Here is a 26,956-nt window from a genome sequence, read left to right on the forward strand (position 1 = left end):
GCAGCCAGAGACAGTATATCACTTGCAAAAAAACAGATTGGCTAGTGAAACACTCAGCCCTCTGATTGGACCAGCAAACTGTCAATCAACACATGTCGGGTGAGATAGTGCAATGAGGTTTTGGGGGGTTGCGAGTGTGAAACTGAATGGAGAAAAACACATATTTTTCATACATATTTTAATAGGCTACATATAGCCTACCATTTGTATTTTATATTTATACCTTTGCTTATTCGATCTTGTCACTAACATAAGCCTATGGCATGGCACCAAATTCTAGTTTCAAAAACATCTTATTAGTGCTTCAGAACCAAAAAGTTGTGCGTTTTGACTGTTGACCAATGAGCAGTCAACAGCATTTGTGCGGAAAGGCGGGCACACATATCCAGGTTAGTGATCAGAAAGCACTAGTTTAATTATCTCCGGTTTTGCCTGGCAAAAATAGAGTAGCCTAACTACATTGCTATGGACGCATCCTTGCCACATATAGGCTACCTGGTGATTTCATTGATCATTTTCATACTTCAGATAGGCCTAGTTTGGGTGGGTTATAATTATATAGATGCCTCGGTGGTGGTACTGTATGTCTCTAAAGATACCTGTAACATCGCACTACCTTCAATACTTATGGGATGAAGATGTAACATTCTGGCAAATTAATTACGAGAAAGAAGAATGCTAGAGACAGATCATGCTTTCCATCCGATCCTGCAACCCCTGCTGCATACAGGTAGGCCGTATGATCCTGCAACCCCTGCAGCATACAGGTAGGCCGTATGATCCTGCAACCCCTGCAGCATACAGGTAGGCCGTATGATCCTGCAACCCCTGCTGCATACAGGTAGGCCGTATGATCCTGCAACCCCTGCAGCATACAGGTAGGCCATATGATCCTGCAACCCCTGCTGCATACAGGTAGGCCGTATGATCCTGCAACCCCTGCTCCATACAGGTAGGCCGTATGATCCTGCAACCCCTGCTCCATACAGGTAGGCCGTATGATCCTGCAACCCCTGCAGCATACAGGTAGGCCATATGATCCTGCAACCCCTGCTGCATACAGGTAGGCCGTATGATCCTGCAACCCCTGCTCCATACAGGTAGGCCGTATGATCCTGCAACCCCTACTGCATACAGGTAGGCCGTATGATCCTGCAACCCCTGCTCCATACAGGTAGGCCGTATGATCCTGCAACCCCTGCTGCATACAGGTAGGCCGTATGATCCTGCAACCCCTGCTCCATACAGGTAGGCCGTATGATCCTGCAACCCCTGCTCCATACAGGTAGGCCGTATGATCCTGCAACCCCTGCTGCATACAGGTAGGCCGTATGATCCTGCAACCCCTGCTCCATACAGGTACGTTTCTATATATACAATTTCTGTATCTTGCGCTTTGAAAATGCGTGACCGTTTATGGCTGTAATGACGAGCTACATTTGTGCAGTGATTGTACGCGGGGGTCGCAAGCTTTGAACCAACCAGGTCGAGGGTCAAGAAGTTAGTAAACCACTGAGCTAGAGAACACCTCTGTATAAAGCCTTATGTAGTAGTAGGTGTTGTAACAACTTGATGAATGGTGTATATAAGGAAGCCTACAGTAAAGATTTACCGAATGTACTTTCATCTCATTTAATATAGGTTAAACAAATCCAATATAATGTAATCAAATGTAATGTAACCTAACTAATGTAATCCCAGGTGAAGATGATCCTAGATGCCCAGTGGTGTCATGGCCTGCTGAAGGGTGATGTAATCAAGGAGATCAACCGTCACAACGTCCAGACAATGAGCCACTCCCAGGTGGTGGACATCCTCAAAGACCTACCTGTGGGGAGCGAGGTCAACGTTCTAGTTCTCAGAGGAGGTGAGACAGACATATCCGTTATGATATTATAAAGCTCTGCATTACAGCTGCTTCCCCTATGCAATATGCACTTTCCCTCAGTCTATACTAGACAGTGTACGCCTTGAGCAAGGTCATTTCTGGTGTTCAGTTGAGATAGTCATAAGAGTATCGCTAAGATGTGTATCACAAAACTGCTTCCTCTATGCAGTAGTTTATGGGCTTGCCGTAGACCAGTGGTTCCCAACCTTTTTCAGTTACTGTACAACCAACTGAATTTTGCTCTGCCCGGAGTACCCCTTCATGTTAATTTTACCAGTAGGCCGATGGTCTCATGAGTCTTCTCAAGTACCCCCGTGGATAGGTCAAGTACTCCTACAGTCGGTGTCCTACCCCTGGTTGGGAACTACTGCCCTAGGCCTTGGTAATCAGCGTTGTTATGATAGGAGGGTGGCAGTGCACGCCTTCATCCCAGTCAACATACCTGTGTTCAGAGGAGCTGCCAGACCAAACGGCCAGACCAAACGGATTACTTCCACCGTAGTCTATATAGTAGTTCCTAGAGGAAGTATGTTAGATGGCCGTTCAGCTCCTCAGCAGCCGGCCCTCCCAGAAGCCAGCCCCAGAGCCACCCACCGTTTAATAAAGCAATTTCATGCTCTAGTCTATCCCACTATTGATCCACTATCCATTTCCCATTTGCACCTCTGCACCTTGACCGGAGAGGAGAGGAGGGGGGAGGAGGAGAGGGAGGAGGAGAAAGGTATGCTAGTGCAAGATATATTCAGACAACTGTAGTGTTTGGCTAGGTAGTGATTCATGATGGGGGGATAAAATGTGGTATATTATTTTTGACGATATATCGTATCGTTTTGACAATATTGCAATATTTTTAGCAATTTTCTGTACCTGTACAAATTCCAGTATTCATAGCTTGTTCTCCATCTTCTTTTTAAATATGGAGCCAATTCGTTTTTTTAGCACTTTTTCCATGGCTGATCAAAGCTCATTTTCTCATGACTCTCGTATTGGAACATCGAATCGCAATAAAATCACAGTATCTAATCGCAATGCATATAGAATAGTGAGAATCGCAATGCATATAGAATAGTGAGAATCGCAATACATATAGAATAGTGAGAATCGCAATGCATATAGAATAGTGAGAATCGCAATACATATAGAATAGTGAGAATCGCAATACATATAGAATAGTGAGAATCGCAATGCATATAGAATAGTGAGAATCGCAATGCATATAGAATAGTGAGAATCGCAATACATATAGAATAGTGAGAATCGCAATGCATATAGAATAGTGAGAATCGCAATGCATATAGAATAGTGAGAATCGCAATGCATATAGAATAGTGAGAATCACAATACATATAGAATAGTGAGAATCACAATACATATAGAATAGTGAGAATCGCAATGCATATAGAATAGTGAGAATCGCAATGCATATAGAATAGTGAGAATCACAATACATATAGAATAGTGAGAATCACAATGCATATAGAATAGTGAGAATCGCAATACATATAGAATAGTGAGAATCACAATACATATAGAATAGTGAGAATCACAATACATATAGAATAGTGAGAATCACAATGCATATAGAATAGTGAGAATCACAATGCATATAGAATAGTGAGAATCGCAATGCATATAGAATAGTGAGAATCACAATGCATATAGAATAGTGAGAATCACAATACATATAGAATAGTGAGAATCACAATGCATATTGTATCGATGATATTGTATTTTGAGGTACCTGGCATTTCCCAGCACTAGTAGTTATCTTATCATTTTGTGAAATGGTGTGTAAATGGTGAAGATACAGTATGTTCACCTAATGACGTGTGCTCTGAAGATTCCTAATTGTGCTGAGTGATTAGAGGTCGGTTCGGTTTTGGTAAAACATTTTAGACATGAAATGCATTATGTGGGTTGAAATGATGTAAGAACACAGAAAGAAAATATTAATAAAAGTCCCATAATAGTAGTGACTGGCCATTACTGATTACCACTTATTAACAATCATTTATTTACATTGCTTTACTTTAATTCAATATTTGTTTTATTTGATGACTTTATTATTTCATTCCAAGTCATCTCTATATAGCAGCTGTCTATACCATCTGACAAAATCACTACTTTAGTAGTTCTTCAAAATAAATAATTACTTTTATGATTGCTGAATACCAACTATCAATCACTTAGATCATGTATTTTCAGGCTCACGAAGCAACTGCTTTCTATCTCTCTCCATCCAGCGTTCTCTCTTCCCTCAGTCCCCATGTCTTGCTCTGCACAGACCGGACAAATTTAAGCGAGAGCGGAAGGGATTATGGTCATTGTGGTTAATTACCACGTTTTCTGAGCTAAACATGTAGAATATTGGGCTGTTGGAATCTACAACTTCATAATACATCGCACAATTCAGGCTTGATCTGATTTATCTCTACAGAAACTGCACATTGAGCTCAAGTAATTGAACTGACGTCGGTCCATTAGTTGTTTAAAAACCGAACAATTCTAATGAGTCAAGAAGCAGTATGTTCAGCCAGAGATGTTGTGTGCCAACTCCTGACTCCTGACTCCTGACTCCTGACTCCTGACTCCTGACTCCTGTACTGTGAAGTGTTTGTCCTGAGGAGGCCTGGGGGAGGGAGCAGGATCACGTTATACTGTTGACTCCTCCATGGGAGAATGAGGGGAGACTGGTGGAGGGGCTGGCAGGGTCATCAGGAGGTCACCTAGGGGCTGAGGTATAGAACCTTGGGTCTATGACCAGGGGGTAACAGCAGCTCTCCACCACTGACAGCCATAGAGAGGGAGAACAGGAACTTGCCTGCTGAGTTGGCCCCAAGCACTATCCAGCTCACTCAAGGGTGCTTCCGCTGTGCAATAATGGTGCTTGCCCTAGGCGGTACTGGTAATACCTATGGGAATTGTCACCATGGTCAATGAAAAGGTGCTGACTAGTGACTGCTACCTGTGTGTTGTGTAAGAGTTAGAACATTTTATTAAAGTGTCCCTCCACAATGATACAATAATACACATTGTGGACCACCTAAATTGAGTTTTGAGAAACTAAAAACAATCCTAGTCAAAAATGGTACAGGCGTCATCTAGAATGCATTACATCATCTATACACATATATGCATAAACAAAACATAGTGCAGTGGATAAAATGACAATTATGCACATAAATAAATTTACTTTATTGTTACCTGATTACATTTTCATCAAGACCGTTAGTATTTTTGGTGCGTCATACAGATATACACCACTGGGCTTCTTTTGATGGTCACTGGGCTTCTTTTAATGGTCACTGGGCTTCTTTTCATGGTCAATGGGCTTCTTTTCATGGTCAATGGGCTTCTTTCGATGAGGGTGGAAGGTCTAATGCCGATTATTTGAATGGAGTGTCTTACTGTGGAATGGTAGCAACCGGTGTGGAGAATAAATGACAAGGTTAACCCTTGGTGAGGCACATCTCATCCCTCTTCCCTTAGTCTGTTTCTCTGTGTTGACGTCAGAGATCCTTCTCACGCTGCTGCTTGAGCATAGTACCACCTACTGGTCAAGTTGAACCATGATCCTGCTGGTGTTTAGTATCAGAGAGGAGAATAGGGAGAGGATATAGAGATGTATGGGGCTGTCATGGTTACCACTCATTATGTAGGGCAGAGTGTGTGTCTAGGGGAAACAGTCATCTTGTATGATGATTGAGAATGTACTGTTTTACAGCAGAGCAGGGTCAATGGTGTGGGGAAACAGAGATGTATAATAATCTATCAAACCTCCATCACAATAACCCAGTCACCCAATATGGCACGGGAACCTGTCCTCCATAGTAAATGCTCTTCTTCTACTGTATTGAGTCATCTTTCTATTGTTTTTATCTCTCTCCCTCTCTCCGCCCCCAGGTCAGACATCTCCCGTGAAGTCTCTGAAACCTGTAAGTTAAAAGAAATGCTTTTAATTACCCTGCTCCTTCTCCTCTCCTCCTCCTGCTGTCCTCTCTCACACTCTCTCCTCTCTCTACTCACTCTCTCCTCACTCTCCTCTCTAACAGAGACTCTCTCCTCTCTCACAGAGACACTCTCCTCACTCTCTCCTCTCTCAGAGACTCTCTCCCCTTGGCCACTACAGGGGATTCTAATGAGAGCTGTGCGTCCCAAATGGCGCCCTATTCCCTATATAGTGCACTTCTTTTGACCAGGGCCTATAGGGCTTTGGTCAAAAGTAGTGCACTGTGTAGGGGGGAAAAAGTGCCATTTGGGACAGATACTGTAGAAAGTGTCAAGTGAGTCTAGGAACAGAGACAGAAACACAGCGCTTTTAAACACCAGACAGGAGATGAATTATTAAAACAATCGTGATATAACTTTGTCTTAGTTTCTTTCCCCCACCAGCAAGCGGAGTCGTCTGCTGTAGAGAGCAATTATTCAAAGAGCTAACACGAGTTGCGAGCCACAAACATACACACACACACACACACACACACACACACACACACACACACACACACACACACAATGGTGTTATTTTTGGAGGCAACAGGCTGACTGGGGTGTGTGAATGTGCTCCTTCTCTGAACAACAGACTAGAGGAGTCTACTGGGTCAGCAACAAGCCTTTGTACACGGCTCAGAATCAGTGCAGACAAAGCCTTATATTGAGATATATAACTGAGTCCAGATATAAGGCTTTGGCATTATTATCATTCAGCTTTATAAGGGACTGTGTTAGTAGAGTTAAGGCCAGCACTGTAGACACTAGGGGGAAAACTCCTAAGTGTAGTTTGGGGTTACAGAAGAAAAGTAACTCTCTTCCTAAATCCAACACTATTACCCTCAGTGTCTGAGTTGTAGGTTATTGTATACTGTCTATGTTAAAACCATGATATGAATAAAATACATCGTTTTAATTGAATCATCTTGTTTGTTGTGTTGCAGTGCACTGCTCCCATGTCTCAGCAGAGGCAGGAGAGAAAGGAGAAGGAGATGACAACCAGCACAGAGACCCTCAGCACCCCAGAGCCAGCCCTGCCCCCCACCCCACAGCCCCTTCCCTTCCCCCCCAACACCATCCACTCAGCCTCCCCCAAGCCTGACCCCTCACAACTCTACCTCAAGTCCAAGGCCCTGCTGGACAGCAAACGTGAGTATACACAAACCCCTCTAACCTGACTGACGGACAGTCTCTATCCAGTCTCTCACAACACTCTGCTTGGCTGGTACTTTTAAATGTTCAGTCACAAGAGACTGCACATCATACTGTAGTTCCCATTTTCCACCTGTCAGACTGATAGTTTGTCCAAGTTGTCCAAGTCTTATCATTCCACTGCACAGTATCTGGCTATTCTTCACTAGCAATAGTGAGTTAACCCAGTGTGTCCTTCTCCCTGTCTTTCCCTGTTTATCCAGCCCCCAACACCAAAGACCTAGATGTCTTCATCAAGAGGAACCAGGAGTCGGGCTTTGGTTTCCGAGTCTTAGGAGGAGAGGGGCCAGATCAGCCTGTAAGTACCCACCCAGAGAGACTGCTCTATCCTGGTTCAGCCAGCATTAAAACTTCTTAGGCATCGGCGTCCCATCAACGGGACAGTTGTAAATCATGCAGCGCCTTGTGTCAAGATCGCAGATTTTAGAGAAACAACAAATGTCTGTACATATAAGTGTCTTATATCGGCTGAAAGCTTAACGTCTTGTTAAAAAGCTGCACTGTCCAATTTACAGTAGCTATTACTGCGAAAAAATGCCATGCTATTGTTTGAGGAGAGCTCCTAACAACAAAACACTTTTTTCACAGCGATAGGTTTGATAAATTCACCTCTGAAGGTGAAATGTGTACTTACATTATGAAATCTTGCTCTGATTTATCATCCAAAGGGTCCCAGAGATAACATGAAGTGTTGTTTTGTTAGATAAAATCATTTTTCATATCCTAAAAAGGTCCATATAGCATGCACGATCGATTTTGTATTTCCACTCGTTCAATCTGCAAAGAAAGGAATCAGTGAAAATCTCACCCTAAACATTGTTTCAACGAATCAAATCACGTTTGTATGTATTCCTCAGAGATCCTAGAACGTAACAAGACTTCACTATCTCATTAAGGGTGTAGTATATCCTATAGGACACCATATTTGTTCAGAGAGCGACGCCTTCATGGCACGCCGATGGCAGTCTTCACTTGAACGACTAACTTTGTCAAATAAGCACCAATCGGGGTCAAACAAACCTAGCTAGATAGCCAATGAGCTGGGCTTTACGGAAGTATCCGGAAACCCTGTGTCTGTCGCAACATGTAGGTGCTAACCTTTTGCGACAGCATGCTTTTTCCTTTTGGAATAAAATTATAAGAATATTCAGAATTATGAAGTTATGAAAACTGGTTGTTTTGCAAATGTGGAGCTTATAATATGGCTACTAATACTGGAAAAGCTAAATCAAAGTCCAAGTATACAGATTTGACGATATTCTTGCAGAAAAATGTAATATGAATGCAAATGTCTGCTTCACGATTTGCCCAAATGTACCTGGGTGACTTCACACTAACTGTCATGGAGAACACTCATACTTCAAGTTATCCGTCTGAAACTTTGCACATACACTGCTGCCATCTTGTGGATACCATCGGAATTACAACCAGAGTGATGGCTGGAACTGGGATCTTTCTCTTGCATTTCAAAGATGGAGGTAGAAAAAAAACGGTTGTTTTCTATTGTGTTATATTCTCCTACATTCAATTCACATGTCCACAAACTTCAAAGTGTTTCCTTTCAAATGGTACCAAGAATATGCATATCCTTGCTTCAGGGCCTGAGCTACAGGCAGCTAGATTTGGTATGTAATTTTAGGTGAAAATTTAAAAAAGGGGGCTATCCCTAAGACGTTTTAAAACTCTGGGCACACTGTGGGCTGCTTTCCCGGAACTAGGTTAAGCCTAGTAGTAGAGTTAATAGTGCTTTAAATGGGTTACCTCCATTGATCATGTTTTTTAATCTGGGTCTGGGAAACTGGCTCTAAATCTGGTTAAAGTTATCCCCCTGTGTTTGAGTGTCTTAAATAAATGTCCTCATACCTGCCTCTCTCCCTGTGCCAGGTGTACATTGGTGCCATCGTGCCCCTGGGCGCGGCAGAGAAGGACGGACGTCTTCGGGCAGGTGATGAACTCATGTGTATCGACGGGGTGCCAGTCAAGGGCAAGTCTCACAAGCATGTGCTGGAGCTGATGACCAACGCTGCCCGCAACGGACAGGTCATGCTGACAGTCCGCAGGAAATTGGCACATACAGGTAGGTGGGTGGCTGGGTGTGACTGTGAGTGTGAGTAGGCAGTTGGCTTTGAGAGGAGAGAAAGATTGAGAAATAAAGAGAAATTTGTGTTTGAGTGTTTATGCATCTCTTCTAAAAGTGCTGATAATTGTGTGAAGTGCTGTAGAATCAGATTCAGTCGGAGGAGAAGATTTCCATGGCACACAGAAAACAAGATGAGTGCTGTTCTGTTCTGACGCAGTATACAGCAGCTTTGTTTACACAAAAAAATAAGCTTCTATGACAAGAGAGAGAACTTTTGAAATTGCTTTGAATGACAGACATGATTGTACTGGAGGAAATGAAGCATCAATCATATACTCTTTGTGGTTGGAATCAAAGCATGAGTTGACAAGACAAAGATTCAAGAAAACAAACACATAGGCTACTCATGAAAGATTGACTGAGGCAGAATTGACTTAACAAACATTTCCTTTCCAAATATTTATTTCCTATTCTGTGCACAATCCAGATATGCCAAACACACATCAGTGAGTCTTTCTATACAGTAATTGTGGGGTTCATTTTAAAATGAACACTAGTATGACATTGATACAGCCTAAAATGAATAATGTGGTGGCCTAAACTGAGCATTATAAACAACTTTAAGGGGCGGCAGAAAGCTTACCGGTTAGATAGGCGAGTCAGCAATCCGACGGGAAATATCTGTCGAGAAGTGAGCTGGCAACTGGAGGCTTGCTCGTATCAAATCCTACATGCCATTGCCTGTCGTTGTGCCCTTGAGCAAGGCACTTAACCCCCCAGAACAACAGCTCCCCGGGTGCTCAGTGAGGCAGCCCCCCGCAGCTCTCCAAAACCTGTATATGTATGTCAGTGGAGGCTAGTGGGTGGAGCTATAGGATGATGGACTCATTGTGATGGCTGGAATGAAATGGATGGAACGGAGTCAAACGTGGTTTCCATATGTTTGATGTGTTTGATACCGTTCCATTAATTACATTCCAGCCATTATAATGAACCCTTCCTCCTATAGCTTCTCTCACCAGCCTCCACTGATGTATGTGTGTCTTTCGGAGGAGTTGGGTTAAAAGCGGAAGTAAAATTGAGGTTGGAACGTGTATGCAATTGACCAATAAAGTGATCTTAACTCATACCTTTGAGCTTTCATAAAAATGGCTGTGAGAGAGAGACCATAAACAACCCGACAATTACATGAATAAAATGTAGACAGTAAGTTATCCCAACTGAACCCATATAAAACTATTTCTCTCTGTGCGTGTGTGATCAGAGGGCAGTGGAGAGGAGGATGGTGGTAGTGGTCAGCAGCAGGTGGCTCCAGCCCTGGTCAACGGCTCCCCCAAGCTGCCCCGCATCCAGGTCCCTACAGACAGCTCCCCCCACCAACCAGAATGCAACGACGTCACCCTGCAACGCAAAGACAACGAAGGCTTCGGCTTCGTCATCCTTACCTCCAAGAACAAGCCTCCTCCCGGAGGTGAGATATATTCCAACTCTATACTCCAACTCTGTATGGATGATGCTGTTTGGCAATTTAGAGACAGTTCCTCCAATACAAAACATAACCTCCATATTTGTATTCCACTCAATCACAATCTATTTTCAATGCCTCTTATTTCAAGTAGATTCAAGTAGAGAAAATAGCTTTGTTTTTGCATAATTGGTCTTTCCAAGCTGTGTAATCTCTTCTTATTACTGATTGGGTAACACACAGAGCACGGTATTGACCCACGCAGCATGCCATCTCTTTCCCTTTCTGTCACTCCTTTTGTCTCTCCCTGTCTTTCTGTCTATCAGTACTTGAGTTTGTTTGTACACTGAACTAATGGTACAGACAGGAGGCATGGAGTAGTGAGGTTCACTATACGTAAAGAACATGAAGTTCTTATCTCCTATGAGGGAGATGACAAAGGACAATATAAAGACTCAAATTGTGTTTGGTTGAAAATTAGTATTATAGCTTTATATAGCTTATTGAATACTTGTTTTTTTTATAATGATTATTTTTACCTTTAGACAAGTCGGTTAAGAACAAATTCTTATTTTACAATGACGGCCTACCCCGACCAAACCTTCCCCTAACCCGGACAACACTGGGCCAATACTGCTTTGATACAATGGATAACCAGTTTGGTACAATGAAAAACCATAACTGCTTTACAAGTACCATCTGCAGTAATACCTGACAGAGCGGAGCTAAATGGTCCTGTTGTCTCGTTCACTCTCTGATGCTTCAGTTATCCCTCACAAGATTGGTCGCATCATCGAGGGCAGCCCCACAGACCGTAGCGGTCAGCTGAAGGTGGGCGACCATATCTCAGCGGTCAACTCCCAGTCCATCATGGAACTGTCCCACAACGACATCGTCCAACTCATCAAGGAGGCCGGCAACACTGTCACCCTCACTGTGGTGCCAGAGGATGGTGAGACCTTCCACAGACACACTGCACTCTGGGAAATGGAGTCCTACTTGATATGGGATTCTGTAGTATTGTTTTAATGTTTACTGTGGAATGGGGAACTACTAAATTTGTTAGTCTTGCATTTTCAGTTTTTTGTTATTTTGATATTGCTAGATAAAGTGAAAAAGGAAAGGTTGGAGAGGATGAAATGTTAGTTTGCATGACATTCCATACTGAAAGTCTTCTGTGTTATTTTAGAGAATAGTGGCCCTGCATCTGAAACCAGTTCAGCCAAGCAGAGCCCTGCAACACAGCACAGAGCTATGGGCCAGCAGCCTGCCAGCCACACTGACAGGTACAGGAGCGGACACACACACACACACACACACACACACACACACACACACACACACACACACACACACACACACACACACACACACACACATACACACACACACACACACACACACACACACACACACACATACACACACACACACACACACACACACACACACACACACACACACACACACACACAGACACACACACACACACACACACACACACAGAGCTACATGGCCCATCCTGAAGAGAAAGGGATGGAAGAGAAGGATTAATAGTGGATGGTGTGGCTGCACTCAGTATTAGATCTTCCTGTTTAAACCAGATTACCTGTGTTAGACTTTTAATCCATTACTACAGCACCTATAATTCCCCTCTCATTCCCTAACCCTCTCTCTCTCGCCCTCTCGCTCTACTCTGCTCACCGTGTGGTTTCACCCTGGATCTTTCCTCATTTCCCCTTTCCCACTTTTCTCTCTCCTTCTCTCTTCTCAAGTAAAGACCTTCCTCCTTCTCATGCATCTCTAACACATGCCAGGGTGTGGTAGGTTTCTGTAAATAAGGGGAGAGAGAGAGGGAGGCTGTCTGCTTAGCAGTCTTAAGTATGTAAACTCTTCTGCTAAGAATACTCTTTAGATATCACAGGTTCTCTCTAGCATTTTATTATTATTATTATATCACTGGTTCTCTCTAGCATATTATATTATTATTATTATATCACTGGTTCTCTCTAGCATTTTATTATTATTATTATATCACTGGTTCTCTCTAGCATATATTATTATTATTATTATATCACTGGTTCTCTCTAGCATATATTATTATTCTTATTATATCACTGGTTCTCTCTAGCATATATTATTATTCTTATTATATCACTGGTTCTTTCTAGCATATAATATTATTCTTATTATATCACTGGTTCTTTCTAGCATATAATATTATTCTTATTATATCACTGGTTCTTTCTAGCATATATTATTATTATTATTATATCACTGGTTCTCTCTAGCATATGTTAGTATTATTATATCACTGGTTCGCTCTACCATTTATCATTATTATTATATCACTGGTTCTCTCTAGCATTTATTATTATTATTATTATATCACTGGTTCTCTCTAGCATTTATAATTATAATTATTATATCTCTGGTTCTCTCTACCATTTATTATTATTATTATATCACTGGTTCTCTCTAACATATATTATTATTATCACTGGTTCTCTCTAGCATATATTAGTATTCTTATTATATCACTGGTTCTCTCTAGCATATATTATTATTATTATAAATATATCACTGGTTCTCTCTAGCATTTATTATTATTATTATATCACTGGTTCTCTCTAACATATATTATTATTATTATAAATATATCACTGGTTCTCTCTAGCATTTATTATTATTATATCACTGGTTCTCTCTAGCATATATTATTATTATTATAAATATATCACTGGTTCTCTCTAGCATTTATCATTATTATTATATCACTGGTTCTCTCTGTAACGTCCTGACCAGATGTAACGTCCTGACCAGAGTTCTTATGGGTTTTGCTTGTTTAGTGTTGGTCAGGACGTGAGCTGGGTGGGAATTCTATGTTGTGTGTCTAGTTCGTCTGTTTCTATGTTCAGCCTGATATGGTTCTCAATCAGAGACAGCTGTCAATCGTTGTCCCTGATTGAGAATCATATATAGGTGGCTTGTTTTGTGTTGGGGATTGTGGGTGGTTGTTTCCTGTCTCTGTGTTTGTGTTCTGCACCAGATAGGACTGTCTCGGCTTTCACGTTTGTTTATTTTGTTATTTGTTAATGTTCATCGTTTATTGTTTAATTAAACATGTTGAACACTAACTGCGCTGCATTTTGGTCCTCTCCTTCATCCCAGGAAGAAAGCCGTTACACCAGAGTTCGTATGTGTTTTGCTTGTTTAGTGTTGGTCAGGACGTGAGCTGGGTGGGAATTCTATGTTGTGTGTCTAGTTTGTCTGTTTCTATGTTGGGTTAAATGTGTTGCCTGATATGGTTCTTAATTAGAGGCAGGTGTTTGACGTTTCCTCTGATTGAGAACCATATTAAGGTAGGCTGTTTGTTTGTGGGTGATTGTTCCTGCGTCAGTGTTGGTGCTACACGGGACTGTGACGGTTAGTGTGTTTTGTCAGTTTGTATAGTGTTTTGTTTTGTTTGATTAAATTCATTATGTCTAATTACCACGCTGCACATTGGTCCTCTGATCCTTCTGGCCTCTCCTCGTCTGAGGAGGAGGACGACGTAGACTGCCGTTACACTCTCTAACGTATATTATTATTATTATATCACTGGTTCTCTAGCATATATTAGTATTCTTATTATATCACTGGTTCTCTCTAGCATATATTATTATTATTATAAATATATCACTGGTTCTCTCTAGCATATATTATTATTATTATAAATATATCACTGGTTCTCTCTAACATATATTATTATTATCACTGGTTCTCTAGCATTTATTATTATTATAATTATTATTATAATATCACTGGTTCTCTCTAGCATTTATTATTATTATTATATCACTGGTTCTCTCTAGCATATATTATTATTATTATATCACTGGTTCTCTGTAGTATGTATTATTATTATATCACTGGATCTCTCTACCATTTATTATTATTATTATATCACTGGTTCTCTCTAGCATATATTATTATTGTTATTATTATATCACTGGTTCTTTCTAGCATATAATATTATTCTTATTATATCACTGGTTTTCTCTAGCATTTATAATAATAATAATATATCTCTGGTTCACCCTACCATTTATTATTATTATTATTATTATTAGATCACTGGTTCTCTCTAGCATTTATAATAGTAATTATTATTTCACTGGTTCTCTAGCATATGTTAGTATTATTATATCACTGGTTCGCTCTAGCATTTATAATAATCATTATTATTTCACTGGTTCTCTCTAGCATATATTATTATTATATCACTGGTTCTCTCTAGCATTTATAATAATCATTATTATTTCACTGGTTCTCTCTAGCATATATTATTATTATTATATCACTGGTTCTCTCTAGCATTTATAATAATCATTATTATTTCACAGGTTCTCTCTAGCATTTATTATTATTATTATATCACTGGTTCTGTCTAGCATATATTATTATTATTATAAATATATCACTGGTTCTCTCTAGCATATATTAGTATTATTATATCACTGGTTCTCTCTAGCATATATTATTATTATTATATCACTGGTTCTCTAGCATATATTATTATTATTATATCACTGTCTCTCTCTAGCATATATTATTATTATTATATCACTGTCTCTCTCTAGCATATATTATTATTATTATATCACTGGTTCTCTCTAGCATATTATATTATTATTATTATATCACTGATTCTCTCTAGTATTTATTATTATTATTATTATAAATATATCACTGGCTCTCTCTAGCATATATTATTATTATTATTATCACTGGTTCTCTCTAACATATATTATTATTATCACTGGTTCTCTAGCATATATTAGTATTCTTATTATATCACTGGTTCTGTCTAGCATATATTATTATTATTATAAATATATCACTGGTTCTCTCTAGCATATATTATTATTATTATTATAAATATATCACTGGTTCTCTCTAGCATATATTAGTATTCTTATTATATCACTGGTTCTGTCTAGCATATATTATTATTATTATAAATATATCACTGGTTCTCTCTAGCATATATTATTATTATTATTATATCACTGGTTCTCTCTAGCATATATTATTATATCACTGGTTCTCTAGCATATATTATTATTATTATATCACTGTCTCTCTCTAGCATATATTATTATTATTATATCACTGTCTCTCTCTAGCATATATTATTATTATTATATCACTGTCTCTCTCTAGCATTTATTATTATTATTATATCACTGTCTCTCTCTAGCATATCACTGGTTCTCTCTAGCATATTATATTATTATTATTATATCACTGGTTCTCTCTAGTATTTATTATTATTATTATTATTATATCACTGGTTCTCTCTATCATATATTATTATTATTATATCACTGGTTCTCTAGCATATATTATTATTATTATTATATCACTGTCTCTCTCTAGCATATATTATTATTATTATATCACTGGTTCTCTCTAGCATATTATATTATTATTATTATATCATTGGTTCTCTCTAGTATTTATTATTATTATTATTATATCACTGGTTCTCTCTAGCATATATTATTATTATTATTATTATTATATCACTGGTTCTCTCTAGCATATATTATTATTATTATATCACCGGTTCTCTAGCATATATTATTATTATTATATCACTGGTTCTCTCTAACATATATTATTATTATATCACTGGTTCTCTAGCATATATTATTATTATATCACTGGTTCTCTAGCATATATTATTATTATTATATCACTGGTTCTCTCTAGTATATATTATTATTATTATTATTATATCACTGTCTCTCTCTAGCATATATTATTATTATTATATCACTGGTTCTCTCTAGCATATTATATTATTATTATTATATCACTGGTTCTCTCTAGCATATATTATTATTATTATATCACTGGTTCTCTAGCATATATTATTATTATTATATCACTTGTTCTCTCTAGTATGTATTATTATTATTATATCACTGTCTCTCTCTAGCATATATTATTATTATTATATCACTGGTTCTCTCTAGCATATATTATTATTATTATATCACTGGTTCTCTAGCATTTATTATTATTATTATATCACTGGTTCTCTCTAGCATATATTATTATTATTATTATATCACTGGTTCTCTCTAGCATATATTATTATTATTATTATATCACTGGTTCTCTAGCATATATTATTATAAATATATCACTGGTTCTCTCTAGCATTTATTATTATTATTATATCACTGGTTCTCTCTAGCATATATTATTATAAATATATCACTGGTTCTCTCTAGCATTTATTATTATTATTATTATATCACTGGTTCTCTAGCATTTATTATTATTATTATATCACTGGTTCTCTCTAGCATATATTATTATTATTATTATCACTGGTTCTCTCTAGCATTTTATTATTATTATTATTATCACTGGTTCTCTCTAGCATTTATTATTATTATTATTATATCACTGGTTCTCTAGCATATATTATTATTATTATATCACTGGTTCTCTCTAGCATATATTATTATAAATATATCACTGGTTCTCTCTAGCATTTATTATTATTATTATATCACTGGTTCTCTCTAGCATATATTATTATAAATATATCACTGGTTCTCTCTAGCATTTATTATTATTATTATATCACTGGTTCTCTAGCATTTATTATTATTATTATATCACTGGTTCTCTCTAGCATATATTATTATTATTATTATCACTGGTTCTCTCTAGCATTTATTATTATTATTATATCACTGGTTCTCTAGCATATATTATTATTATTATATCACTGGTTCTCTCTAGCATATATTATTATTATTATTATCACTGGTTCTCTCTAGCATATATTATTATTGTTATTATTATATCACTGGCTCTCTCTAGCATATATTATTATTATTATTATCACTGGTTCTCTCTAGCATATATTATTATTGTTATTATTATATCACTGGTTCTCTAGCATATATTATTATTGTTATTATTATATCACTGGCTCTCTCTAGCATATATTATTATTATTATATCACTGGTTCTCTCTAGTATGTATTATTATTATTATATCACTGTCTCTCTCTAGCATATATTATTATTATTATATCACTGGTTCTCTCTAGCATATATTATTATTATTATATCACTGGTTCTCTAGCATTTATTATTATTATATCACTGGTTCTCTCTAGCATATATTATTATTATTATTATTATTATTATATCACTGGTTCTCTCTAGCATATATTATTATTATTATTATATCACTGGTTCTCTAGCATATATTATTATAAATATATCACTGGTTCTCTCTAGCATTTATTATTATTATTATATCACTGGTTCTCTCTAGCATATATTATTATAAATATATCACTGGTTCTCTCTAGCATTTATTATTATTATTATATCACTGGTTCTCTAGCATTTATTATTATTATTATATCACTGGTTCTCTCTAGCATATATTATTATTATTATTATCACTGGTTCTCTCTAGCATTTATTATTATTATTATTATATCACTGGTTCTCTAGCATATATTATTATTATTATATCACTGGTTCTCTCTAGCATATATTATTATTATTATATCACTGGTTCTCTCTAGCATATATTATTATAAATATATCACTGGTTCTCTCTAGCATTTATTATTATTATTATATCACTGGTTCTCTAGCATATATTATTATTATTATATCACTGGTTCTCTCTAGCATATATTATTATAAATATATCACTGGTTCTCTCTAGCATTTATTATTATTATTATTATATCACTGGTTCTCTCTAGCATATATTATTATAAATATATCACTGGTTCTCTCTAGCATTTATTATTATTATTATATCACTGGTTCTCTAGCATTTATTATTATTATTATATCACTGGTTCTCTCTAGCATATATTATTATTATTATTATCACTGGTTCTCTCTAGCATTTATTATTATTATTATATCACTGGTTCTCTAGCATATATTATTATTATTATATCACTGGTTCTCTCTAGCATATATTATTATTATTATTATCACTGGTTCTCTCTAGCATATATTATTATTGTTATTATGATATCACTGGTTCTCTAGCATATATTATTATTGTTATTATTATATCACTGGCTCTCTCTAGCATATATTATTATTATTATATCACTGGTTCTCTAGCATATATTATTATTATTATTATTATGATATCACTGCAGCTCAACTCTGACAAAAGATTGTAATTAGATTGAAGTCTGCTACAAGCAGCAGTTACTTTAGTTTACAGAACAAGCAGCTTGTCTCTTCAGAGGAATTAAATACAATTTACCTCACACTGTATAAGCATACTGAAGGAAAGAGACACCAAATGCTACAAACCCTGTGAAGGAGGAAACCTTTCTGGTACTGGAGTTGGTGAGTACACTGACACTGTGATGTTTTGTATGTGACTGTTTAGGAATGGAGACGCCCTGGAGTATAAGTCCCTTCCACCCAGCGAGAAGGGACAACTCATCACCTCAGACCCCAAGCAGGTGAGGCTATGGAGAGAAAAGGTCAAACACTGTGTGTATGTGTTTATTGCTGTGTATTCCTAGCCATGTGAATCAATATTGGGTAACTGAATATCAGAAAGCATTAAACATCTATTACAATATGACATTATAGCTACATGTTAGCAGAATAACTGATGTATAGAGATGTATATTTTCTCTGTATCAGGGCGGTTTCCACGTGGAGCTGGAGCGAGGCCAGCGGGGGTTTGGCTTCAGTCTGCGGGGAGGGAAGGAGTACAACATGGGCCTGTTCATATTGAGACTGGCGGAGGAGGGCCCTGCACTGAAGGATGGCAGGATACACGTGAGTCTAACTGGGCTAGTCCGTCACCAACCCAGGGCATTAATACCTACTCTCATAGATGGTGGCTACATCTGTTCTCTCTATGAGAATGGGCACACATACAGTACATGTCTGTTGAATGGTGTCTAGGGGAGAAAGACAATTTTGCTGTGTTTAATGACATTGGGAGATTTCAAGGATTCAAGTGATTGTAGTATTAGCATTATCTTCATACTGAGTAAATACTGTGGCTAGTAGTACTGAAACATCATGTGTGTTACCACAGGTAGGAGATCAGATTGTGGCGATCAACGGTGAGCCCACCCAGGGCATCACACACACCCGGGCCATCGAGCTGATCCAGGCTGGGGGCACCAAGGTCCTGCTGCTCCTCAGACCTGGCCTGGGCCGGGTCCCCGACCCCAGTGAGAAACCACAGACTCAACCACATACTCTACTCAAACACACATAAAAGAGTGACCATGTTCTCAACCACAGAATTAGAATGTGGACTCATCAACATGTAACCTACTCAGACACTGTTACTACTGCTTGCAATACACATACGCGTAGAAGACTGACCATGGACTAAACCATAGAATTAGAATGTTTCCATTCTAGTTGTTCTACTTCAATGGACTCAACACATATTCTACTCAAACACTGTTGTTAAACTTTCAACACACACACACACACACACACACACACACACACACACACACACACACACACACACACACACACACACACACACACACACACACATACAATATAACCCAGTCTATACAGTACATATAAATGACCATGCACCTTTTGTGCATGTGAAAGCTTTTGCAGCCGTCTCGCTTTACCATGGTTTGTCTCTCTAGCTTTATACCTCTCTATCTATCTGGCTCTACCGCTCTCTGTCTGGCTGTCCTGGCACTGTTCTCTCTCTCTTCTTCCTCCCTGTAGGTGTGAACTCTTCTTCCTCCACCCTGTGCTTCTACATGAAACCAGAGAGTCACTAGCAGCCTCACTGCTTTTCTTGGTCTGTCCCTAATAACCTTGGTAAACCACCTCGTACTCTTCTCTCCTGCTCTTTGCCTCTGTTCTCTCCGTTTCAAAGTGCTACACCTCCTTTTAAAAGCAGCTTCTGTTTAGATCTCCTCCTTGCTCCTGTTAATCATAACTGGACATCTCCTCCCATAACAGTCCTACGCTCAGACAAGGCCTCGCCCAATGAGAGCTACACTGATTGTAACCAGTAGGCGGTCTGAACGGAGGCAGTGACTCCAGTCGAACATGTTTACTAACGAAGGCCCCAATTCAATCAATGACAGATAAAGGAAATTGCACTACAGGTTAAGTGTTTATGCTGTACTAATGGTGTTAACCACAAAAAGACACACCCCACAAGTTGTTATCTCAAGGACAAAACCAAACCTTTCTTTGAAATACATTCTGAGTGAAACTGCAGTTTTCCTTTATCTGCAATTGATTGAATTGGGGCCTGAGACCCACGCTGGAGCACGATGTGGCTGAGTTATTATTACAGAACACAAACACGTCACTGCCGCTGAATACACACAACATCACAATGATCGAGACCAGGAGAAAGTCGTTAACTAGATATTGATCAGTGAGATGTTCAAATGATGTATGTGCGTTCACCGGCATCAACTCTCTCCTGTCCTGATTTTAAGAAGAATGGATTTCTATGAGTTGTTTCTCATAGAAATCGAAACCCCATTTCAGCTCCACTAAGTCCATCTCACTTTCTGGTTCTCCGCTACACATCTTTGCTCTTTCAATTACGCCAGCGCTACTCTTATCAGCTCTTGAGGGAAATTCAAACGTCAGCTGTGCGTACGGTGGTGTAGAAAAGCTTACACCTACCTCCCTCAGATTCATATTGTCTGTGTGACTTAAAGCTCCTATTTGAAAGGTTATAATGGAAAGATTAATTTTATTAGTGGATTATTGAATGTGCACTTATTTTAGATTTCAAGATGCTTCACCACCTTCACATATTGAATATACAATATATCCCTTTAATATAACTACAGTCGCCAATCTGCTTCAGTATCACAATCTGTATTGTTATTTCTTTCTCAGCTAATTGGAGGTGGAACCAATGTCTCACTCACTATGACTCTCAATGTCTTTATTCCAGGTATGAAGGAGAAAGTGAACAATTCACCCTCAAGCTTTCCAAGACTCTCTGCATCCGACCAGCAGTCATCCCCCACCTCTCCATCCTCAATCTCCCTGTCCACCTCCGAGCTGTCCCGCCCCTCCTCCGCCAACAACTCTGCCCCCGAGGAGCCCTCTGACTGGGATACGTCTGCTGCAGCTGCACCCTCCCCCTCCAGGCTGCTGGAGCCCAACAAGGCCAGAGGGCAGCAGACTCACCACCATAGCCAGAGGAGAGCCAACAGCCCCAACAACAACACCCTCCCCAAGAAAAGTGATTCCATCACCTCCCACAACGACAAGCATGCTAACCCCAAGAGATCCACCGAAGCCCCGGCTGAAACCAAGGAGCGCTCCCAGAGCCCCAGGAAGACCGACAGAGTAGACCGAGACAACAAGGCAGGGAGTGCTGAACACAAGAATGGCTCAGTGGAGGGAGACCTGAGCAGCGAGAGGAAGGCCCATGGCCAGAGAGAGGGCCGGAAGGGTCGAGAGTGCCGCTCTTCCAGCCCCAGGAAGATGACCTCAAAGAGGGATCCGGAGGCAGCAGTCTCCAGGCAGGCCTCGAAGGGCCAGGAGGGTCAGAGGCACTCTAGGGGGCAGCATCCCATCTCCAACCCTGCCTCTGGTAAGGGCACTCAGGGGAGAGAAAGGAGACACAAGGAGGAGGACCCCTCTCACAGACAAGAGAGGGAGACGAGAACCAGCGAGCACCGCAGGAAGGACACAGGGGTGGAACGAGAGGCAGAGCCTCATAGATCCCACTCCCAGACACAGAAGGAGAAGACAGGGCCGGACTCAGAGGGCGGAACCCTGAATCGGAGAGAGAGGAGTCAGAGAGAGGGCAAACACAGAGAGGCAGCGGAGGAAGAGAATCAGAGGGACACCAGGGAGAGCACCAGTAGTGCTGTTAGCCAGGACTCCACATGCAACAGGAACCCCAGCAGCAAGAAGCAGGCCACCATCACCCCAGGGCCTTGGAAGGTCCCTAGCTCAGCCAAAATCCACTCTCATGTGGAGGGAAACTGATGCATCGTAGACTAACTAACCTGTCCATAACAGATACATACACAGCTTCTACAGTTCTGCTCATTTGCAGCATGATGACATTTAGAATGGACCAATGAGGATTGAGAGGATTTAGGCTATTTTGCGTCACTGTGTTAATCCATATCATCACATTGCCTCTTATTGCATATCAGTGCTTCACAGTTTGCTTCAGCCAACCTTCCTACAGGCTGTTTTAATGTCCAGAGTTCAGTCAGTTTGTGGCTCTGCAGATGCGGTGCGTGCCTGTTGATCTGGAGGATGTGAAGTCCAATCTGTTTTCTGCCAATCAGACTCCAACCTGCTGGGAGGAAGTTGGTCCATGTCATGTGATGTATCGTCCTTTCTGTGATGTGAAACTCTTTTGTGGTTGAATGAAAGGAGATGCTTCCTCTCTGATGCTGGCTTTGATGAAGGATGTTGTTGTTTGTCACTACTGTATGAAGGTTTTAAAGACAGACTCTTATCCAGGCAATCACTCAGCATTTTGTGTTCCTGGTGGCTGGTGGGATTGATCCACTGCTATGTACCTGATGGATGTATAAAGAGGTGAGGGTGATTTCTCCTCAAGTCACTGGGAGATCAGGGGGGTTTGGTTTTCAATCATTTTCTTTCCATATCTAGAAATCCAGTCCAGACATGTTAACTGGTGTGTAGGCTACATGCTCTGTGCAGACTCGGAATCACTGTTGTCATCAGCTTTGCAGTGGATTTTAGATCATTACGGAAAAGCTTTATATGCATATCTATCTGAAGACCAGACACTTGTGGTTAGCTATATTGTTTACTACTACATGTGTGTTTATTATGACGCATATTGTAATTTATTGAGATTAAATGACAAAGAATAAGTATATATGTATCCATACTGAGCCATTCCATATTTTGATGTACTGACCACAGGAGGTTGGTGGCACCTTAATTGGGGAGAACGGGCTCATGGTAATGACTGGAGCGGAATTAGTGGAATGGTATCAAACACATAGTTTCCAGGTGTTTGATGTCATTCCATTTACTCTGTTCCGGCCATTATTATGAGCAGTTCTAGTAAGTGTGTAGAAACATCACCACTGAAAATGTTAATTTGCTTTATTGCAGGAGAACTTTCCTATCCTCAAACTTGTAGTGTATTTGAGGTTTAAAAAGACTTCTGACACTTTCAAATTTCAGTCTTGATTTTCCCTTACGAAAAATGTATCAACCCCTACAAAAGTGAACATGAATTGTAATCCACATAATAATTCACATTTCCTGTTCCTGCAGGATTATTTTCCTACTGTAGCAAACTGCCTCAAGTTAAGATCTTACATCTGTACTTCAATTACTGCTCATCACTACAGTGTTTTAGTGTACATCACATTACATTCACGTCACTGTATCAATAACTGTGCCCCCATGTTGGATGAGCCATGTCAATCATGTATGATAATTCTATCCCATATTAGTCTATGATCCGTATACATTGTATTTCTATCCATTCACAGCCCGTTCACATCCTTAATCGGTAATGTTGTTTATTGTAAGCAGCCATTTTAGATCCTCTGGTAAAATGTGTCTACTACAAGCTGACAGGTGTGTATTTTAGACAGTGCTGTAGCTTTGACTGTATGTTATCTAATATGTGTATTATTTAGCAAGGTGTTTTCTAATCTAAATGTGGGGGTAAATTAGCTGTATTGGCAGATTGAGGTTAAAAAGTGAGACCTTTGCATTATTATGACACCACCATTTTTTTTCTTCCAACGTGCACATCAAAATGTGCTTTTAATTTTACACCAGTCCAAGATGTTAATATTAAATACATCTAAAAACTACAGTAATACCAAACATATCCTGATATATTCTGGCACACATCAGACCAAGGTTTCCCAAACTCAAACTCTGTCCAGATCAACTAGCCCATGTCAGCTACCGTTTTTTAGCCCATAGATATTGTTGTAATATTTTTGTCACTCAAATAACATTAAACATGGCAAAATATATAGAATCGCAAGAAAATTAGCTTTAAAACTGGAAAATGTTCTTTGCACCCCAAACATTTGTTGGTAGAATTGCAGGAAATAAGCTTTAAGCTTGAAAAATTCTCTCCACCAACAAGAGGGGTGTGAACAGTGCTTGTGCCCATAAAAATAGACGTGGCACGTCAATGCGCAAGGGGTGCACGGGATGTTCCCCAATGTTGGAAGGGGGCGCTGAGTGAAAAAGTTTGTGAAACCCTGCTTTAGACTATAGTGCCCTCTTCTGGAGGAACGGAAATAAAGGAACTCCATGCGACAATCCCTGAAATGTTAAACATTTTGGCAGACATTTTAATCCAGAGCCATTTACTGGAGCAATTAGGTTTACGTGCCTTGCTCAAGGGCTCATCGGACGATTTTTGACCCAGTCGGCTCAGGATTCGAACCAGCAACCGTTTTGGTTTCTGGCCCAACTGTCCTAACCGCTAGGCTACCTGCCGCCCCTAATCTGTGTCATGATTTTACAAAATGACAGAAGTTTACACAATGATAGCCTAGTCTGTTTGAGGGCATCGTTATGTGGCAGCTTTGAAAATGATCTGACAAAACCTTACATTTGGGTGTGTCCAGCTTCAAGTCTTCTCTTTCAATCAACCTTTTAAATCTTGTGATAAAATCTTAGACAAGTTTAAGGATTATGATTTACTCTTCACCGTTATATTTAGTTTCCCTTTTACCTCCCATCATTCATGTCATGTGTCTGTATATAATAATGTGGCCTTGCATTGCTTCAACAGAAAACAGCCTTTTGGTCTTTACATTATGTGGTAGTTGTAAATGTTTATACATTGTACAGCACCTGTATAAATACATGCCTTCATTCAGAAAAACAACTGTAAATCTCTCCATTATTTTTTTAAAGTAATTGAGAAGAAAATTATATAAAGTGGTAAGAGAAAGTAATCTGGTCATGGCATTCTGTTCATGCACTGATAAATAAAGTTTTACTGAATAAACGTATTCCATTGTGTGAAGCCTACAGTCATTGGTGTAAAGTGGGTTTTATCGGAGAGGAAGAGGCAAAGCAAGAGGGTTTACTCCGCCCAAAATCTGGAATTCTTTGAATGGTTTAACCCCTAACCCCTAGGTTTTGTATGGCTTAACCACTACCTAAATGTACGTGAGAAACACTCTTTTCACCCCACTTCGATTCCGAACTAAGTTACTTTTTCGTAACAGGTTCCGAGAATTAACATAGCAGGTTAGGAGACTTACGTTAATGTTAGGAAAAGGGTTTAGGGTTAGCGAAAATCACTTTGTATCGAAGTGTTTCCCATATGTATACAGAACAAAAATATAAACGCAACAATTTCAAAGATTTTATTGAGTTCAAAATCAAATCTGTTACAGTTCATATATGGAAATCAGTCAATTGAAATAAATTCATTAGGCCCTAATCTATGGATGTCACATGACTAGGAACACAGATATGCATCTGTTGGTCACAGATAAGGTGTTTTTTAAAGTGGCGTGGATCAGAAAACCAGTCAGTATCTGCTGTGACCACCATTTGCCTCATGCAGCACGACACATCTCCTTAGCATAGAGTTGATCAGGCTGTTGATTGTGGCCTGTGGAATGCTGTCCCACATCTGTTCAATGCCTGTGCAAAATTGCTGGATATTGGCGGGAACTGAAACATCCTATTGTACACGTCGATCCAGAGCATCCAAAACATGTTAAATGGGTGACATGTCTGGTGAGTATGCAGGCCATGGAAGAACTGGGACTTTTTCAGGAATTGTGTAGAGATCCTTGCGACATGGGGCCGTGCATTATCATGCTGAAATGAGGTGATGGCGGCGGATGAATGGCACGACAATGGGCCTCAAGATCTCGTCATGGTATCTCTGTTCACGTTTTAAATAGATGGGATAGTTTGTCAGAATATATTTTTTCGTAGCAGTTTTGGAGAATTTACGAAGCACGTTAGGAGTATTAGTTTAAGGTTTGAAAAGGGTTAGGTAAATGCAACAACAAAAAACGTCAGTTTGACATAAGATGTATCCCGTCTAGCCGTGACCAATTGTTAGGGCGAAGACACGACTATCGTCATTATATCCACAACCTCTGGTTTCATAATTTTTATAAAATAAATTCACTCTGTATCTATAATTATAAACTGGGTGGTTCAAGCCCTGAATGCTGATTGGCTGACAGCGGTGGTATATTAGACCATATACCACGGGTATGCCATCTTTTATTTTTATTGCTCTAATTATGTTGGTAACCAGTTTATAATAGTGTAATGACCT

The 26,956-nt window shown here is 39.2% G+C and overlaps 1 protein-coding gene across 1 annotated transcript in view; it reads left to right on the top strand.

The window, feature by feature from the left end:
• Positions 1-25,627, top strand: part of LOC120059177 (membrane-associated guanylate kinase, WW and PDZ domain-containing protein 3-like) — a 307,200-nt gene extending 281,573 nt beyond the window's left edge. The window contains exons 12-22 of the mRNA XM_039008028.1: positions 1,702-1,884; positions 6,856-7,027; positions 7,294-7,388; positions 8,975-9,167; positions 10,447-10,641; positions 11,402-11,587; positions 11,825-11,921; positions 19,082-19,157; positions 19,345-19,482; positions 19,748-19,886; positions 21,617-25,627. Coding sequence (XP_038863956.1) covers positions 1,702-1,884; positions 6,856-7,027; positions 7,294-7,388; positions 8,975-9,167; positions 10,447-10,641; positions 11,402-11,587; positions 11,825-11,921; positions 19,082-19,157; positions 19,345-19,482; positions 19,748-19,886; positions 21,617-22,665 — 2,523 coding nt within the window. The 3' untranslated portion in view covers positions 22,666-25,627. The remainder of the gene's footprint in view (positions 1-1,701; positions 1,885-6,855; positions 7,028-7,293; positions 7,389-8,974; positions 9,168-10,446; positions 10,642-11,401; positions 11,588-11,824; positions 11,922-19,081; positions 19,158-19,344; positions 19,483-19,747; positions 19,887-21,616) is intronic.
• Positions 25,628-26,956: the final 1,329 nt, after the last annotated feature.

Source organism: Salvelinus namaycush, chromosome 14 (genome assembly GCF_016432855.1).
Source record: "Salvelinus namaycush isolate Seneca chromosome 14, SaNama_1.0, whole genome shotgun sequence".
NCBI lineage: Eukaryota > Metazoa > Chordata > Actinopteri > Salmoniformes > Salmonidae > Salvelinus > Salvelinus namaycush.